This window comes from Pogonomyrmex barbatus, unplaced genomic scaffold (genome assembly GCF_055798465.1).
Source record: "Pogonomyrmex barbatus isolate J1 unplaced genomic scaffold, ASM5579846v1 scaffold7, whole genome shotgun sequence".
Lineage (NCBI taxonomy): Eukaryota > Metazoa > Arthropoda > Insecta > Hymenoptera > Formicidae > Pogonomyrmex > Pogonomyrmex barbatus.
Window position 1 is genome coordinate 8,903,040 of NW_028297171.1, and position 19,457 is coordinate 8,922,496.

General features: G+C 44.9%; 2 protein-coding genes across 7 annotated transcripts in view; one reads left to right on the plus strand and one right to left on the minus strand.

The window, feature by feature from the left end:
• The window catches only part of Bap170 (Brahma associated protein 170kD), a 46,762-nt gene extending 28,618 nt beyond the window's left edge, over window positions 1-18,144 (minus strand). For all 6 annotated transcript variants that reach the window (XM_011649646.3, XM_011649643.3, XM_011649645.3 and 3 more), the window contains exons 1-2: window positions 15,836-18,144; window positions 14,737-14,830 (exon numbers count right to left, since the gene is read on the minus strand). In XM_011649646.3, coding sequence (XP_011647948.2) covers window positions 14,737-14,830; window positions 15,836-15,927 — 186 coding nt within the window. In that variant the 5' untranslated portion in view covers window positions 15,928-18,144. The remainder of the gene's footprint in view (window positions 1-14,736; window positions 14,831-15,835) is intronic.
• A 160-nt stretch (window positions 18,145-18,304) lies between these two features.
• On the plus strand, window positions 18,305-19,435 carry LOC105434065 (Seryl-tRNA synthetase-like insect mitochondrial protein). The gene is made up of 3 exons (XM_011649649.3): window positions 18,305-18,514; window positions 18,609-18,709; window positions 19,188-19,435. The coding sequence occupies exons 1-3, from the start codon at window positions 18,443-18,445 to the stop codon at window positions 19,423-19,425; spliced, it is 411 nt and encodes a 136-aa protein (XP_011647951.2). The 5' UTR covers window positions 18,305-18,442; the 3' UTR covers window positions 19,426-19,435.
• Window positions 19,436-19,457: the final 22 nt, after the last annotated feature.

A 19,457-nucleotide genomic window follows, 5' to 3' on the forward strand; every position in this document is an offset into this window, starting at 1 on the left:
GGGCGAAGAAGTCTTCGCGTGCGTACTCACGTGCGGCGTGAGCGCACGACGGACGGCGGGGAGAGGGGGAGGGGGACGACCCAGAGGGCGACGGCGGGAGGGAACGCGAGCAGTGTACAGATAGAAGAAGCAGGAGGGAGGAGGTGAGAGAGCGCGCGCGTGTGTCCGCCTGGCCGTGCGCCCGAGCACTCGCAAGGAAGCACGAGAGCGTCTGGTTCCTCAGTGCGGAAGCGCGGGAAAGTCGTGCGGAAGTCAGGCCGGCGAGAAGCGAATCGCCGGGAAAGCACGGCGCGGTCTAAAGTCAGTGTCCGCCCGGTGCACGTGTCGCGACGTGTCCGTGTCTTTCAACAACTTGGATGAAACTCCTGAAAGAGCCTCCTCGCGGAAGCGACGGTTTTGTATTCATGAACTTGACGACAACTCCGGAGGAGTCAATCGATACGAGATGGCGATCTGTAGCTTGTAAAACCTACAGTGCAACCGATACGGGTTACGTAATCGACTTAATAACGACTCGAGACCTTATTGTGGATCATCTCCAGACACTTATTCTTGCGAAGTTAACGCACGCGAAGATGGTATAATTGAATCGACAATGCCGTTATTTATTTCTGCAAAGTGAAGGAATATTACGTTCGCCGTGTGAGGAACGCGGTCGTAAAAAAGTGGAATCCCTCGGTTTAACTTCCAGTGAACAGCGACGGATTTGCTCCGACAAAGAGCCGTCATTGTGCCGACGTGCTTGCACGCCAGGCAGGTTTATGCTTGAAATGCATCTTACGGCCCGCGTGTACATCTTTCAGAGGTGCGGATGATGAACGATGCATCGCGCATTCTCGTTCCGTGAAAGAGCTGAGTCTGCTCGGTTATATCGCGCGGCACATTGAAAGTTCACATTTTTAACTCCGCTGAAATTGCGCTATCAATATCTCCGTCGAATATCCAAAGTATTCACGCGCACATCTTTTCTTGTTTCTCTCTCTCTCTCTCTCTCTCTCTCTCTCTCTCTCTCTCTCTCTCTCTTCAGATAGAAATTTGCAATATTCCTTTATATAGCCGCTAATCGCACGTTGACACGCGCCTATATCCGTAATTACACCGCGAAAGTTTATATAATTACGTTTCTGCGTTGGGAAAATGCCACCTTGTATCAGCGCTGCGATAAAATGTCTCGTTTGTTAGTTGTCGTGCAATATACGACGGGTCGTCGGAGTGCCGAGTATCGATCTGGTCATAAAACAGGCAATCTTTTATCGCGCGTTGATGTATATCGTAATATCGCGAACGTCCCCATAAATTCAAGCGGCAAAAGTACTCGGCTATTATCGTATACAATTACAATAATTTAGACTCTTCTGGGCGAAAATTCTCGCTGTGTGGATGTATTCGCCAAATCCGCCCCGTTATCGACGGTTGCAAATATATCGCCACGCAACGCAATCTCGTTTCGTGAACGTGATGCATGATGTTATGTAAGCCAGACGGTCATTAAGATCCAGGACGGGAATTCGCGATATCTTTCACTGCGCGATTAGACGTGTGATCTTTAGCAAACTGTTTTTATCCGAGTGTACCGTCACGTACTTGAATTTACTTTGAGTCATCCGGCGGCCTCGAAGCGAAAATACATTGGAGAGTCAGATTTTTTATGCCTGAATTTTATGTCCGCGCGCGGCCGGATATAACGTTGAAGAGAATAATACGGAAAAAGGATACGGAGAGAGAAGAAAGAGGGAGAACCTATTTCGTGCTCTAGGCGAAATTCTATTGGACCATTACGCGTCATGCATGAATGCGCGCGATAAGTAAACGAGAAAAGCAGGGGCACTGAAGGATATACGAGAAGATATAAAATAAGAAAAGATCTCTGCGCACATTTAAATTTTTTTTTTTAAGAAAATTTTAAGATACGCGTATGTTAACGGTGCTTCTCAGGTATCCCGTATATATCTGTCAAAATTAGTATGCTTTTACAGCTTGTAAGCATAGCTTGAAGCGGAGGGAAAAGACGTGGGCGCCGACGAATCGACTTACAAATTCATTCGGCGATCGAGCAGCCGATTCGCGGAACGATTCGATTTCGCCGTGATCGTCGATATGCGTCCTTGCATATTTATTGGCGGTTTCGTCATTTTCTAACATCGAAGCACACACGTGGTACCGCCCACTCCGTATAGAAAGGCGAACATACGGTTTTCACAGCGCCGATAAACCGATACGTTTTACATGTTTTCGCCTCGCCTTTTCGTCAATATCGTTGATGCGTCATTTTTTCAATTAGAATTCTGACCACGCAGAACGCGTTAACGCGATAAAAGTTACACGTGTCATTCGTGACGTCGGTCGTTATAAGCGGAACTTTACTCCTCATTATATCTTCGGCGTGTACAAGCGTTCGCGGTAGGAAATCATCGCATATTATTTTACGAGAATGCAAATCACGCGCCGCGCGCATTTTTCCGCTTTTATCTGATCGCATCTCAAAAGCATTCCAACATTTTTTCACGCCGTTTACTGCCAGCATCGGCTACGTTTTCGCCCGAGCATTCGCGCCACGTTCCGCTGCGCCAACTATGATTTAGTCACAATACATATTATCTTCTGGGCACGCGAACTTTGCCGCGGCATTCAGGAAAGCGGTCGCACGCATAAACGCGAATGGAATTACATCGTTAATGTAATTCGAGATGCGTAACCACGATTTTGTCTCGAAGAAAAGCAGTCATGGAAATTAATCTTCTGAATTGCGAATATATCGGCATTCCAAGCTATAGATATCTTTCAATATATTAACAATTTTTTTCTTCTTCTATAGCACTTCTCTAATGTCCGTATGCAGACTGCAAAAAAAGGAAAAAGAAAACAAAAAAAAAACGAAAAAAGAAACGTTCGCAAACGTTTGAATCTGGAGACGTTCGTAGAGCATCATCTCGTTGATGCGTTCCGGCCATTCTTTATTGCCTCAATTATTCGCGTTGGTTCTCCTTTGTTAATGGCTCGACAGGTTCGAATAAGGCGGCCGTTACGCCGAAGGAGTTGAATATGCGTTATATCAGGCATCCGCATTATATCGCTAAGTGGCGTGAAACGCGTACGTATACCAGCGGCGCGTTACGTGTGAACGGCGATGTAAAAGCCACCGCCGCCACCGCCGTCGTCGCGGTATGGAAAAAGCACGACGCGAAACGCAAGTTGCAACAACTCCGCACTTCGAGGGAAGAAAAGGAAATGAAAAAGAAATGGTGTGTCGTGTCGCGAGACGCGCCGGATACGAATTAGTGAGATTTAAAAGAAAAAAAATCATAAGATCACGATGCGTCTCTCAAGGGAGGTCGTAGCGTCTCACGGAACAGAAGAGTTTAGTAATTATAATTAACGTTAAGTGACGTTAGTCGACTAAAATCGACCTGAGCGTGACTTGATTTACAAAATCAAGATTACTTCACGTAACCGCGCAGGAAGAAAATAATAATTCGATTCGAGCGAGGCTGATTTATTTCTAGGACGGACATTCGCGGATCAAAAGTTCGATATCACGACGGAACGACGAGCGTTAAAAAGGCAACGTAAAGAGAAATACGTATAAGTAGATTTTTATTTACGTCGCGTAATTATCGCCGCGCCCGTCATAAAAATGCCCACTTCGACGATGGCTAATAAAGTCTCTGGATTTATGTCTCGCGCATCTTTCGCTCTCTTCTCTCTCTCTCTCTCTCTCTCTCTCTCTCTCTCTCTCTCTCTCTCTCTCTCTCTCTCTCTCTCTGCCGACGCTACATAATGTAACCGGACGTTAGACTTAACACGCACAGTGTCTAGTTGACATCAGGTCCGAGACTACTTACAAGTCACCGTCGTCTCTCGTCATGCGTTTAACCCTTTTAAAACGTCTTTCTTCGGCAAATAAAGCATCTTTCTTCATCAAACGAAAGTCGTTTCCTGCGATGCGATAAACAAAATCTCACCAAAGAGGAAGCACGAAGGAAGGACTAAAAATGTCAATGTAATGTTTCGATAACGTAATCTTTAAACATTTTTCATGTCACATTACGAACAGTTAAATATATATGTTAAATGACATTGTTATTAATTTTCCAGGTAATAATTTTGCGAATTTAAGACATTTTGCACATTAATTAATTGTACACGGCAATATGTAATTAACGTCGAAGATGCTGATTTTCCTGTAGCGCATGGAGATCTCGGAAGTTCTCAACAGCTATATCGTGCCACCGTTAATATTACTGTTGACATTTACGAGCAAAATGGACGGGCGAGTCGCATCTCTCGGATATTTAAGTAAGCAATTCGCATCGCCACGTTGGTCGGTATATCTACGAGAATATGCGGGTGCCAGGTCGTTGTGCAGCCGGTCTGTACGCCCCGGTTGTCGCAAAACACAATGGGTGCATATTCTTTTCCGTCCAGGCTTCGTGGCTTGTGCATTGCATAACGCAAACTAATCTACGAGAGCTGTAACACGAGCGAGTTATCATCACCGGCAGACTTAAATTATTGCGGCGCTCGTCGCTCGGATGGTTCATCTATTAAAATCATCTTTTCGAAGCGCGCAATATAAGAAGAAATATTAAATATGTAAGACATTCTATAAAATTATATTTTTATAGAAACGGCTATTAAAAATTGATTTTTTTTTTTTTCTTAAAATTCAGAATACTTGAGCTTACAGAGTTTCGAGTTTAAAAAAATTCAATCGTGCCTGCGAATCACCTTGTCACTGCTGCGAGTTTTGAAAGTGTGAGAGAAAGAGGTCCGCAAAATATGCGCGCGTCGTAAACGGCCGGGAGAGATGGCCCGCGATGTACGGAGAGCAAAGAGGAAAGGTGCAGTGACCTCCAAGTGCTGCAGCTCGTGCTCGAGTGATGGCTTACCAACTGGTACCGTCGGCCAAGGCCATTAATACCAATGTCTTTTACGCGACGGAGGCGGCGGGCAGCGCGTGAAAGAGAAGGAGGAGGAATCGAGAGGATCGCGCGCGGGTTAGGGGCCCTGTCGATGGGATTTGTCGGAATTCGTAATTAACCCACGCGATTCGAACGGCGAATCCTAATAGGAATTCACAAAGCTCAAGTCGCACGAACGGATCTGTATGCGGAGGAAAAAATAACGGTGGCTCTTTCTGGGGTAGAGATCCATTATAAAAAACGAATATTCGTTAAAAAATATTCCCAAAGAAATAAAATGCATCTTTTTTTATTGTAAGATCAGTCATAGGCTGGTTGAAAGATAACAATGTACTCATTAACAATATACCTTGTCAACCTCAACCAGATAGTCGCATATGCGTTCGTATTGTTAACGAATTTATATAACGAATGTATCAACGAATCTATTGAACTTTTGCGAAACGAACACTGGATTCGCAACACTGATCCTTTTTTTTTTACGACGTATCGGAAATAAAAAATGTACGATAATTAAAAGTAAACAAAATGCGAAAACAAACAATAGCGGAATGGACCGTCTCGTTGACGAAGTATACGAATGGTAGATGGAGAGGAAGAGCGAGAGTGAGAGCAAGCGAGAGAGAGATTGTCGATCGTTAGGATCGGTTAGGCTGCTTCACGGTTGGTGCAACGAGTACTTTTATCGGCGAGCGTAAAGCAAACCACCGAGTTCTTCCCCCGTGGTCACAAGAAGTAAAAACGCGCCAAACACGGTCATGCGGCGAGACAGCAGCGATACAATGGAGAGAATGCGACGTGTTGAAGAGGCGGTAAAAAGCCAGGATCTGTGATCTCTTCGCGTGACAGATTTTCTTTCGAAAATTCTTCGCAAAAACGGAACTACGCAATTCGTAATTAAAATCGATGTTAAAGTACCACGAACGCTGTGCGCTCTTTTAGCAAGGAAATGTAACACCTAAACGAACATCATCGTGACTAAATTTCGCTTCGAAATTTACAGAAGTGATACAGATGTGATTCTGAGTTTCTTTAAAAAGAAAAACCCATGTGAGGAATATGCAAAGAAGTGTTTCTCAGTGTTCAAGATTCTGAAAAGTGCGACACAATCGGCAGCCGTATATCTCGCAATGACCACCTGTATCCAAGCGGGAGTCGAGTTTTCGCGGCGAGCGAGAGAAATAGCGATCGTCCTGACAGACGGTCTGCTCCGGGCGGCACGATTTCCTCAGCCGGTCTATCGTCCGTCTCGCTCCTTCCTCGACTAACGGTGTGCGCGTGTCTTACAACCGTAAGGCAAGCACACCGCGCGGCAGGCTATCTCTATTTATCTCGGCGGCAGGAGATAGCGATGTTGCCGATGCTCGGCGCCTCCGCGCGCGAACGCACGCTCTCGGAAATGGCTCGAGTCGAGCCGAGTAGTGCCGAGACAGCCACGCGGCAACATCGCGCCCGCAGAATGCCTCTCCTTAGACTTTCTTCTCTCTCTCTCTCTCTCTCTCTCTCTCTCTCTTTCTTTCTTTCTCCCTTTTCTCACACGCTATGCTCGCTCTTCCAGAGCTCGGTGCCTCGACCGCACGGCCTCACGCGCGGCTTGTCAAGGTGTTAGTAGGTGTTACCTACGATTAACAGGCGAGCGAAAAGAAATACGGTTGCCAGGCCAACGAATCACGCGACCCTCCACGCGAGGACACACTATGGGGACCGAAGGATTGAGATTAGGCAACGAAACGATCCAAAGTATCGGACAAAGGAAGACTGTCTTCGGATGAAAGCTTCTTTATTAGGAAACAATGTTTGAGTAAATAGAAGAAAAACTACTAATATCCGAGGAAAAGTGCCTGGTGTATTTTTGGATGTTCAAATTTTTGGATTCGTTAATTCATATGAAAAATGTCTGGTTGTTTCGCGAATTCCTCGCGTAGTACGTCCGAGCATCTGCCCGAAATAATTCAAAGCAGGGGAAATATTCATCCAAGCGGCTCGTCAGGAGTCTCCGCGAGAAGAGATGGCCCGTCAGCGCCGTCCACTTGAAGCGACGCATCGCGGATAGAGGTGGACGGGACTATTTTTTTCCGCAGGAAGGGTAGGAATCCCCGAGCGCGAGGGCAAGTGCATCGCCAATTTCGGCACGAAGCGCGTGCGTGGGACAGACGAATGCAACCGACCGAGCAACCGCTCCGTCTCCTTCTCTCTGTCCCTCTCTTTTCGCTCTGCCACTCCGCGTCTCCCTCATTCTCCTCAGTGTCCCCGGTTGTGCGCACATGTGTGCAGGGCATGAGGTCGCTTTCCTCGCTGTGTTCGGCGTGAGGTTCTGGTCCCCTCCCCCGCGGTGGCATCGGGATGCAGTGTTGCCGCTACTGCATGTCGCTCGGGCGGTGATGCCGGCACCGGTATGCGTATGGTGGGGCGCGGTGTTGCCATATCGACCGTGCCCTCGTCACCGGAGAACGACGAGTGGACGACGAACGAACAAACGAACGAACGAACGAACGAGCAAACGAATGAATGAACAAACGGACAATTCTCTCTGTTCTGAGCTGCTGTTTTCTCAGCGTATCATTCTTCCCTTTTATCTCTTGACCCACTGTTCACCTTATATTTTTTCTCTTCATATATTTTTATCTCTTTCTCTTTCTCTATCTCTCTCTGTGTCTAGACTCCAAGAGATTCCATCTCCTATCTTTGTTATCGCGAAATGGTGCAAGCCAAGCGTGAGGCGCCGCGATGATGCACCTGACTGACTCAGCATTACCGACTTCGGTTTGCACGCGTTGCGTGCGATGACCAGACCAATGCCAGACTACGGGGCCGCACACAGATATGACGCGCGCCCGACAGCAACGACGGAGGCAGTGTGAGCTGCGCCTCGGCCACCAACTAGCTAGTTTCGCCCTTGAGAAGGCTGGACCGCTTGAGAGCGAGCGAGCGCACGCTTTCTCTCGATTCTCTCATCTGCGCTCTCGCTCGTTCGCGTGTAATGTGCATTTCTCCCGCACGCCTCTGCCAGCAAGAACTCGGGCTCGTTCGGATCGCCGCTGCGGAACCGGTACGGCCGTAGCCGATACTTCTGATAATCGCGCTGGTAGATAACGATGATGAGGCCGACGAAGACGGGAAGAGGGGGCGGAACGGGGCGGGGCGACAACCGCACGAGCACGCGGCCAGATGCGCTTTCAACCCTAAGCTTGGCGATGCTCTCGTCGCTGTGGTAACATATGCATTTCCGTTTCTCGTTGAGACTCCTTTAGACCCGTAAATTTCCACAAACAGTAAAGTTTTCTAAACACGTTTCTAGTCTAAAATTCATTCGAATAAAACAGAAAAATTCAAGGATCAAGAGGATATGTAATTTCTCGAGGTTTCTTTTCTTCCTTTTCGAGAACGGGATTGATTCGTTCGTTGGAGGCGGCGACGACCAAGTCCGCCTCCTCTTCCGTTCATACCGAATTCCGGGAGAATGTAATTACAATGCGAGACGAAGCGTGAGGGAGGAGGGGCGAGGCTTTTAATGCCGGCGCATTGTGGCATCGGTTTGAGAAGAGGCGGCTTCCCGAACACTCGGGATTAGAATGCATCCGCCTCGTTAGTTGTAGAAGAGCGACCGTACCTTTTTACAATTTGAGAGGACGAATTTTATGACGGCGCGCAAGCTCCGAGAGCTTTTAACACGCCCGCGTTCGCGCGCCGCCCTCGCGTTCTTCTCATCTCGCGCGAGAGATTGATATTTTTAGGTATTTCGGACGTTTCAGAAATTTCAAATCATATTTTGTAGCAACAAAGCGTTAGAGGAGCGAGGAAAGTTTCTAATAATTTATGTAAAGCGTTTCCGCGCTAACCGTAGATATTCATTACGGCGTCGCGCGTTTGGCAATCGCCGTACTGTTCGAATAATGGCCGTAGAGAAACAGCTACAAAGCGAGTTTCTAGGTAGAAACGGCTTATGTCACCGCGTGTCATTCCCGATGCTTCCTGCATTAACGGTGTTAAATTTCGCATGCCGCGATCATCGACCAGCAGGACGGCATTTATCCTCAAGCACGCGAACATGAGGCCAGTGCTCATTGCAATCTTGCTGTAACAATGTACATTCGTACATTCGATTAACGATATAATCCAATCTATCCGCGCATATATTTCAAAGGCCTTACGTAACGTAAGAGCGAATTATTCATATAACAACAACGCTTGTGGAAACGACAAGGAGAGTGGCAATGCGATTACGCCAAATCGCCTCTTTGCTCCACTAGCGAGTGACGTCGAAATCAATGATGATAAAACGCTTACGATCGACGGTTAACGTGGCGCGGGTGACAAAACGCGTTCGGTATCATTTGTACGCGCGGGAAAACGGAGTCGTTTGAGAAAACGGAGTCGTTTGAGAAAACGATGCGTGCAACGTGCGTGTTCGACGACGATTTAAATGCATCGGTATTCGAATGAATGTTCAATGGATGATGCTACAAATCGCTAAGACAGTGCCGGCGGGTAAAGTCTTTTTTTTTCCCTACATCGACGACGGCGTCTGGTTTAACGCGTTGGCCGCATCGCGTCGACCGCAGAGTTTCTAATAACGTTAAGGTTGTTCCTGCGAGAGAGCGAAGAAAGAGATGTTTACGCGAGAGAGGACGTCTGAACTTTAACATGTACAGGACGAAAAAGCAGCTTTCACGATGTCCATCTCTCTCGTGTGTACGCGCACTCCTATACTCTCGCGTAGTAACAACGAAGTTTCCTGTGCCAACGTTGATTAGCTACGTTTCTTTTTAAACCACGTGAATTAACTATATCGAAAAACTTTCGAAATTAATTTGCCAGAATTTTAAAAAAATTTCAGAAAAATTGCTTCCACTAAGTATTCTACCTATTTTTCTTTCGAATAAACATATTCTTTACAGAAAATTGTAACTAAAGATTCTTTTTTTTATAAAACGATCCTCCAAAAAGTCAGTGCATAAGAAAGGGATAATTTTCGCCGGAGAGCTCGCTATTTAATTAATTCGGTCACGAAGAACCGTCGAGCGCAGCTGACTTTAAGAGATTTTCCAACGCGAAAAAATCACCCGGCCATTTTTATACTACTAATCCTTCGTCGTCTCGTACCGCCACCGTCTGTAAAACACTAATTACAGCTCGGCGCGGTCGCTTCCGCCGGCGAAGCAGACGGCGTAGACAAAAGCAGCTTTGGAGAATCCGCAAAGCTCTCTTTGTCCCTCTCGTTCTCTCCGGGCTTACTGAACTTTCTGCAAAGTACGGTGCCTCTGCGAAAGACGGCCGACCGAATCGGCGTAGATTTTGTCGTGCGAGTCGAACCGTCGCCGAGCACGTTGCGGACAATAATTTCGCGGGTAACGCAACGCGCCGCTCCCGGTGAACCCGATGCTCCGAGCATCATAAGACCGAGTCCACCGAGTACAAAGAGAACAACTTTCGTCGTCGACGTTGTGTTCCCGCAACTGTGTGAGCGCAAGGATGCCTGGCCAATTTCTTTCTCCGCTAAAAAGAATTCAATTATAATCATCGTTATCGGCGCTCTTGTTTTCGATCGGGCAATGCCAATAAATTGCGCTTTGACCGACAGCGGATTATCACAAAATATTCTCATTGCATTTTTCAAGTTCACGCCCACTTTTCCAGTCACACACGGTTTTCCTTCTCGCAAAATTCACTTTGATGCAAAGATCTTCACGTTCACACGTTCTGAGAACCATTTTGCGATTGATTGGATACAGAAATATACCTTCACTTTATTGTACCACTGAAGATGACTCAAGTTTGAGTCGAAACGTTTGGAACTTTTTATTAACAAACTGAGTTAAAATTGAAAATTTAATTTGCGCATCATCTATAACGTTGATTTTCATTTGTCTTATTACTGCCCATTATCACAATACCTAGGCGAGAATTTTTCTGTTAACATTTTACGATTCTTTTGTATAATTTCGTTTTCTTTTCACGGAAGTAAAAATCTCTCGGGCCTGAAACGAATGTCATTTGGCAAGTGTTTCTAAGATCTCGCAGGGTGGCTATTCATTACGAGAATCCAGAGAAAGGTGTGACATAACATCCAATAACTGCGGATGTATCAAAGACTGTCCTCATTTGTTCAGGAGAGACATTTTGACTGTGATGATGTAGTTTGCCTGTTATATAGTTTAACAATGATAACAATGAGAGCTTCAAGCTCGATCACTTGCTGAAGTGAAGCACCTCCACCTCCTCGTGCTGCTTGGTTCTCTATCTTTCATGTTCTTTCCCCTTCATTCTCTTTCTCTGCTTTCCCTATCCTTTCTCTTCCTTTTCCTCTCCTCCCCCCTTCTATCTCTTTACCATTGCCTCATGATCTATCTCTCCCACCTAATGAGCATCTCCATGAGCGACCTTGACCTCACCTCACGTCGCGTCGTTGTCCTAATGTTTCCATCTAGGCCCATCTAGGTCCAATATCGACGTGGACGATTCGTATGACCTCAAACCACCTCAAATTAACTCTCCTGCTATGGATGTATATATATATATATATGTGTAATTAATAATCTATATACATATTGAACTATATACGACTGAATTGCAGTCTAGGAATATTGGACAATACTATCGAAATTCAATAACTATTCGATATTGAGAAAACGTCAAGGGTCGATTACATTTTAAATTTTAATATTATTATAACTCTACGAAGACAATCGCATTATAGTACAAATACTATAATTATCGCACGGTTGATAACCGGAGGGGTTAGTAACCCCTGACCATGTACGTCGATGTGATTCCTCCATGTCGGTTCTCCCCACTCTTAGCCTCGTTATCGTCACCTCCTTCCATTGCATCGCCATTCTTTGATCATTGGCGCCACTGCGTTCTTTCCCCAGAGAGGAGCTTCCACCGAAGGTTGAAGAGAGCGGAAAAGAGAGGGAGGAAGTGCGTGAAGTCTCGGCACGCGAGTTATGTCATCGCGGGCGGCACGAGCGCATTTCAAACTGATAACGCATTCGCGCGATGACGAGAAAGACGCGTCCTCGCGTGGAGAACAAGCGTGACAGTTCAAATAGCAAGGTACCAGCCTGGAGCGGATTGAAATCGATTACAAAGGCTATTTAAATCTTTGCGATACGAAAACGTTGCGTTAGAAAGATCGATCGAGAACGATTAAGCAAAAAAATTGGTCAGATCTTGTTGGTTCGTCGAAGACGGTAGAAACACGAGTGTGATAACCACTGGCGTACCAGCGTGGTTGCTTATCGCCATGCGGCTTCAATATAGAACGCGCAGTACTACCTTCGTCGTTACGAGAATCAGACCGATAATCAATCGGTCGTAAACATCGCGGCGAAATCGCGCCATGTCGCGGGCGCGCGTATCTTTTCTCTCGCTCGTCGCGGCTACGCTCGTAAAGAAAGGGACACGACAATGGCGTGTTCACGGCGCGACATGTCTCTCGGAAAATTAATGCGACGGGGAGCGCAGCCGTGAAGCTCGTGAAGGTAAGTTACAGTTCGCGTTATCGGGGAGATCCGCGAAATCGAATCGTACGCGATCTATCACGAGACCCGTTTTCTCAGTCACGTCCCCTCTTTCCTTTCTCTCCTTTTTACATTCAAGATAAATTTGGAAACGACTATTGAATGTCAGAGGGGAAAAAAGATGTTGCAAGATACAAAAAACACAAACACAAGAAGAAGAAAAGAATTCAAACGCTCAAATTGGGAGAAATAACAGAAATGTACGGAATATTTGTAGGATAATTCATCCTGTATTATCTTTTCAGAACGAAAGCTAACGCTAATGTCTAACTTTCGTTCCGTAACGATATTTCATAATCTTTCCTTTTCTCTTTTTTCTTCATTCGCGCCGACAGAACTACGTCGGTCATTTCACTTCTAGGTAGTGATTTGTCGCATTTTAACGCGCGATAGGTGAAAGCGAGCGTTTTAATTCCGCCGTACGCGAGGACGTGCGATTATCATCGGAGGAATTAATGTCGTTGTATAGAGCTCTCCTCGGACGGAATCTGGGCCACGTCGTACCCGCGCTATCTGTCTTCGCCGATGCCAAATTCTCGTAAGTTATAGTTAGTCGTACTAATAATGGTTACTATCGTTGAGCGCAAGATGCGAGGGATCATCAGAAATCGCATACGCTTGCGTAATACCGACGTAAAAATACTCATTGCGTTCTCAATCGCTCAAAGATCGAGATTTATTTGAGAACAATCCGCAAACGAGAACTGAACCGTCCATATGTGTCGCGACGCAAAAAGATTGCGAAGGAAATTCTTAATTTTTAAGAAAAGTAACTCACTTGATCGAGCTTAAGCTTTCGTAAATTTTCGCTAAATATAGTCGAATTTTTCAAGATGAAAGCTTGGCCTCATGCCCAGAACAGCAGATTAATAATTTATATTATTGAGTAATATTGGTTCAAATCCATCCTTCACTCTTCACGTTTGAGAACAAATGGAGAGTCGAAGGAATTTCTTAGATATAAAAGATAAAAGATACCTCGCCCGTTACTTTCCCACCCGCTTTTATAACAAAATTAATAATAATAACAAATAATAATAACAACTAATAACTAATAATAATAACTAATAATAATAACAAAAACATGCATTAAAAAAAAGCATTGCTTCGTATAGAAAAATTATTTCTTCAAATTAAGTTAATTTTATCAAATTCATTCGGTCATCAAATCATTTGCTTCGGCTGAGAAAATAATTATATAATATTTCAAACTAAACCTTACAAATAATTTTTTTAGATAAATAAATTTTTTGTTGTTAGATGAATAACAAAAATGCATTTTTAAATAAAAAGAAATAAAAAGAAATGAAGACAAGAAAACCGATTTTGTTAAAATATTTAATAATTTAATATAAATTCGAAAATAATTTTATTGATCTATCAAAATAAGCAAGACATTTAAACATAATAATATTGCAAAAAAATTTTTAATTCTAGCAATCAATTTAAATATCCAACATAATTATTATCCCAACAAAATTATTTTTAGCGATAAATTAAAAGTAATAAACATTATTTTTAAATCTGTTTATTTTTAGATTTTCAAATTTTTAGATACTTAGCGAAATTATTTTCGTGTATATTTTGTACGTTATGCGAAGAGATGTATGTGTGTTTGTGTGTTGTTCATATAACACACACACACACACACACACACACACACACACACACGCGCGCGCGCGCGCGCGCGCATACAGAAACTATTTGTTAAACATCATTCAATGTGAAAGAATAGATAGACAGCGCTTTAAAAGATACATATCTTTATCGAAATGGTTTCTATCTTCCGCGGTATTCTCAATATTATTCTCGAGCATTCGTTGCATTTTTACGTAACATCGCCTTTGGTTCCAGCAAAATCGATTACAACCGAATGCTAATTAAAACCGAGGTTCGCGAAAATTTATTTTGCATTTCGTTCGACGCAAACATTTAATCAAAACGATGTTAATCACAATGAGATGGCGGCCACGGTGATTTTGCAAACAATTATTTATCGGCGGAATCCACCGTATTCTATAATCGTTAATTATAAACTGCGTTACGTGTGACTTCATATACACAACGGGGTTATTTTCCGTTGTACAACAATGCCATGTTGTTTTATACACTCTCGTTGGGCAATACTTCGTAACTAGATATTAAAAACACTGTTACTATTAATTCGTAGATACGTTTTTAGATATCATACAGTTTTTTATTAAACGTAATTAGGAGCGCGAGCTAACTGAGTGCTCCACGATGTGTTTAATTAAAACTTCTTTTTGTTTTGATAAAAAATAAACACTCACCTTAATCCATCCTCCATGAGCGGTCACTACCACATATAATAAATACAGATCTATATCCTTTCCATTTATTCTTGGAGACTTCTTGAAGAGTGTCCTGAAATTAAAAAGGAATCTTTAGAATGAATATATACGTTGAAGCAAACTTTATCTTATATTCAACAATTTATTCGACCAATCAAAAGGCAATCTATCTCTTTTCTGTTTCCTTTTTATATAAAAAAAAAATTTTGTAAAAATATCACACGTTGAGAATGAAAATAATTGATCGCGGTATTTTCCAGTAGCTTCTGTTTACAAACGTACGTAGAGTCAACATCTGCGATCGATTAATCCAAAAGATCGAGTACACTTTTGTAATGAGAAGTGTGACAAACGTTTACATTCACAATTGACAAGCTCGAAAAATTTCCCAAAGAAACGACGCCCGGGGAAAATCCGAGTTTCACATTCCATCGGACGTAGCGAATTTCGAATCGCAAACGCATGCCTTACGAAACAGTAGCACATAACGCGCGTTATTTCCGTTTTCACGTCGTAAAAAAAATCGCAGTTCACGTAATCGTGATATAAGATCCGGAGCTAAATCGAATCGCGCAACAACGGAACGTTCATAGCGTATTTACGTTACACCGTCGTATTTCGAGAATATCTCGACACTATATCATAAAATCAAATCTATATACACACGTATACGTGTATGAAATGTAATTATGTATTCCAAAGTGCCCGTCCATATCTTTCGAATCTTTCTTCGAAAAAAACCACTCGCGAAGAAGGAAACGTTTGGTAAATAGGAATCATAAAAACCTTTGTCCTCAAAACTCGGCGAGTCGAGGGAACGGTCGAACCTAACCTCAACGCGCGCTCGCGCGTCGTTTGCGGCTTCTGATCGTTGATAGGTCCGAAGGAAAGGGGGGAAAGCGATCTAAATTCGACACCAATGTAAAACAGGAAAGGAGAGAAAAAAAGTAGAAATAGAAGGAGAAGATAGAGGAGGAGGAGGAGGAGGAGGATGCGATCTTCACGGAGCACATTCATAGAAATGAACTTGCGCGACAAACGTTACGAGAAAGAGACAGACATATATATTTCGGCTTACCCTCGGGTCTCGTGGAAGTGTCGGAGGTCCTTGAGAAAGTTCTCCCTCTCCTTCTCGTACGTGACGGGGTCCTTGTTGAGGATCTTGGCCATGTTCGTGAGTACGAGTGCGCGCGAGTGCGGGCGTGCTAGTCGGGGTGATGTGCTCCGAATTTACAGGGCACGTAGGGGCAGCGGGCAGAGAAGTAGAAGGAGGTGCAGCACATGGGCGCGCACGGGGGCACATTTACGCGTGGAGCGTCCTGCTGCCGCTACTGCTGCTATCGTTGCGTCCGCAGTTGCTGCTCTTATGACGCACGACGACGACGGCGAGAACGACGACGGCGACGGCGATGCACTAGGATGAGGGCGAGGACGAGGACGTGGACGTGGACGGGGACGACCGCGGGTCGACACGGGGTCGCGACCCGCTCCCGACATCGGGTCGTCTTGTCCTGCACCGAAGTCGGCCGGTGGCCTCTTCGATACCTCTGTCTCGCTGCTTCGCCCTATCTCTCTCTCTCTCCCTCCCTCTTTCTCGCTCTTTCCTTCTCTGTCTCTTTTTCTTTGCGTACACACCACACTCATACGCATACACACTTACTCTCCGTCTTTCTTTCTTTCTCTCCGTCCGTCGGCCGCGCGCTCGCTCACTCGCTCTCTCGCTCGCGCGCGCGAAACGAGACGGCGACGACGGCGGCGGCGGCTTTTCCCTGCCGTACCGCCGCCCCCGAATTGCCAGCAAGCCGCCGCGTAACGGCGTACGACGCTCCCGCGGGCGTCCGCGCGCGATTCCACGAGACTCTCGCGCCGCGTGCAGGAAAAATCGGTATGTGCCACCGAAAGATAGTCAGCAGCGGGCGAGCACGTTACGGCACAGTACGACACACGGTACAGTACAGTACAGTACGGCACGGTACAGCACAGCACAGCACGGCACGACACACAGTATCGCTGCGCTCGGTTCGGCTCGGCTCGGCTCCTCTTCGCTCCGTTTCGCTCCACTCTCGACTCGCGAGACCGCAACAAATACAAACTACGACAGCGGCGACGACGACGTCGACGAACAGCGACGAGGAGCCTCACGCACACTCTCCCTCTATCTCGTGCTCTCTCTCTCTCTCTCTCTCTCTCTCTTTCGTAGGCCCCGATCGATTCACCTGTCACTTGTCAACGAAACTCACGGGGATCCGTTGCGCCACGCAGCACGCCAGGGCCCATCAGCCGCCTCGCGATGCCCGGCCAGCTCGCGTAACGCTCGAATTCGGCTCCGCGCGTGTCCTACGCAGGCCGGCGGTGAGCGGACTCGCGGAGCGCGTTCCACTGCGAGCGAGGACGAAGCGCTTGACGTGCGCCCGTATATCAAAATGGCGTCCCGTGCTGCCTGGCATCCATTGGCGAAGCCACCGCGGCCAATTTCCCGTACGCTACCGCCGATCGCTACGACGCGCGCCCCGCGACGGCACACCGCGCAGCACCGTTTCCGCTCACCACACACGTCGGCAGCGCGCGCGCTGACGCCCGACGCGACGCATCTACGTCATTTTACGCGCGGTCACTCCGCGGCTAGAGGCCTCGACCCGTACAGCGTGTCTCACGGCGCTTTTTTTTATCCTCGCGTCGCGTATCGCGTCCGACGAAAATCCCGGATCGCACGGTGCATTTTTATTTTCGAAATGGATAGAAGCCCCCACTACTCCCGCCGAGCGCACCGTTTGAATTAACGCTTGTACCGGACGTTGAGTGCGCGACTTGCTTCACCGCACAGTGTCGCCATCTCTTGACGCGGAACCGCGTAACCCAGCGAAATTCGTCTTTTTTTCAAGTTTCAACGCGCGTTCGCGCGAATTTTGATCCCCGAGTGCTCTGAGTAATGAAATTTCGATCAATTCCAATTTCAGCATGCGATTACCGTTTTAGACCAAAAATATCCGTTTTCTTCTTGATTCTTCTTGTATTTTCAAACGCTGTTTCATCTTGACATATTTAAAAAAATATCACTTTCCGAGTTCATTTGACCACGGAAGTCGATTGCGTTTAGTAATATTTTACTTACGAACGTCGCACACGTGCCAATTCGACAGTGTAAATGTCGAGTAATGTAATAACACGTAAATTCAACAATGCCATACAAACGTAAGAAGTATCACAGAGGTGATACTAGTCACACAGAGCCCCAAATAAGAAGGGAGGGTGTGCGTCACGGCGGGGCCCGACCACGAACCAGTCGTGAAAACTCGTAATTATTTTGCGAAAAAATACCACCTCAGCCAGGAATCGAACCTGGATCTCCTGCTTACCGGGCAGGCATCTTATCCTTTCGACTACCGAGGCATGTGATGATATTTATCGCAAATAAATAACATGTTTAGAATAACACGTCAACAATACAATGATACACACACACACACACACACACACACACATATATATATATATATATATATTACAATATACATATATACATGTATTCTTTCGAATCCCCACGACCGGTACTCCAGAGAGATGATGGTCCTATTCTCTCGATGGATGCAGGTCGGACTGCAGCGACGACACCCTCCAACGCCATTGGCAAATATACATTGACAAATAATCCTCCTGGAGCACGACAGGAGAGATTGCATCAAGCATGGCTCGAGCCCCCGATACGCATTTAAAAAAAGGTTGGAAAACAAAGCGGCGGACGAAGGACCTGGACGAGGTATATCGATGATGTCTAACCTCTAGAACACGTGGCGACTTAACTTGTATTGGCGATTATTGCTCATCGAATGATATATTTTGTGTTTTTGTAGATCGATGAGGACTTGAAGGAGGAAAACGCGAAGAAATTATTGAATCAGAAAGTGGATTTTGATAAGCCGGGAGCAGCACAGCATTATTGCATCCACTGCGCGTAAGTTCGCAATATCGCGACCTAACCTATTTTTTATTAAAAATAATTAAATTTAGTACTCCATTGATTACTACTGGGAAAACTTTAAAATATATAAAAAATATTTTCATTAAATATTTTACGAATAATATTGTTATATATAATATTTTCATGTGAGATAACGCATTTTATATTTAGAATATTTCTCTTGAGATACGTTAAATTTTACATATAAATTGATGTTGGGATGCATTCAAAAATAATACTCGAATGCACTTAAGTATATTATTTTATCTTTGCTTAACATTTGATTAATGACGAAAATAAAATGATATATCTATAATGTTTCTAAACAGTTTTGCCTTATGTTTATAAAATACAATTTGATATATATAAAACATACATTTATATAACTGTTAGAGAACAAAAAACAGTATTTCTCAAATTCATGAAACATTATTGAAACTGTCAAAACTTAAAGACTTTAATTTGATTTTAGGAGGTATTTTATAAACGATATTGCTTTGCATATTCACTTCAACACTAAAGCACACAAACGACGATTGAAAGCACTCGAGTTGGAACCATACAGTATTGAAGATTCTGAAAAAGCGGCAGGCAAAGGAAGCTACATTAAACCACAAAAACGTAAAATCGAAACTGTGACTCGGAAGAACTTTAATAAAAAGAATATGGATTCTGAGCCTGATGTGAAAATGATGAAAATAAATGAATAGTTATATGAAATTATTTCATATTTTTATTGTGA

Coding starts and splice junctions, on each gene's coding strand:
- LOC105434065 (XM_011649649.3), top strand. CDS start 18,443: ATGGCTCGAGCCCCCGATACGCATTTAAAAAAAGGTTGGAAAACAAAG. Junction 18,515..18,608: donor GGACGAAGGACCTGGACGAG/GTATATCGATGA, acceptor GTGTTTTTGTAG/ATCGATGAGGACTTGAAGGA. Junction 18,710..19,187: donor CATTATTGCATCCACTGCGC/GTAAGTTCGCAA, acceptor ATTTGATTTTAG/GAGGTATTTTATAAACGATA.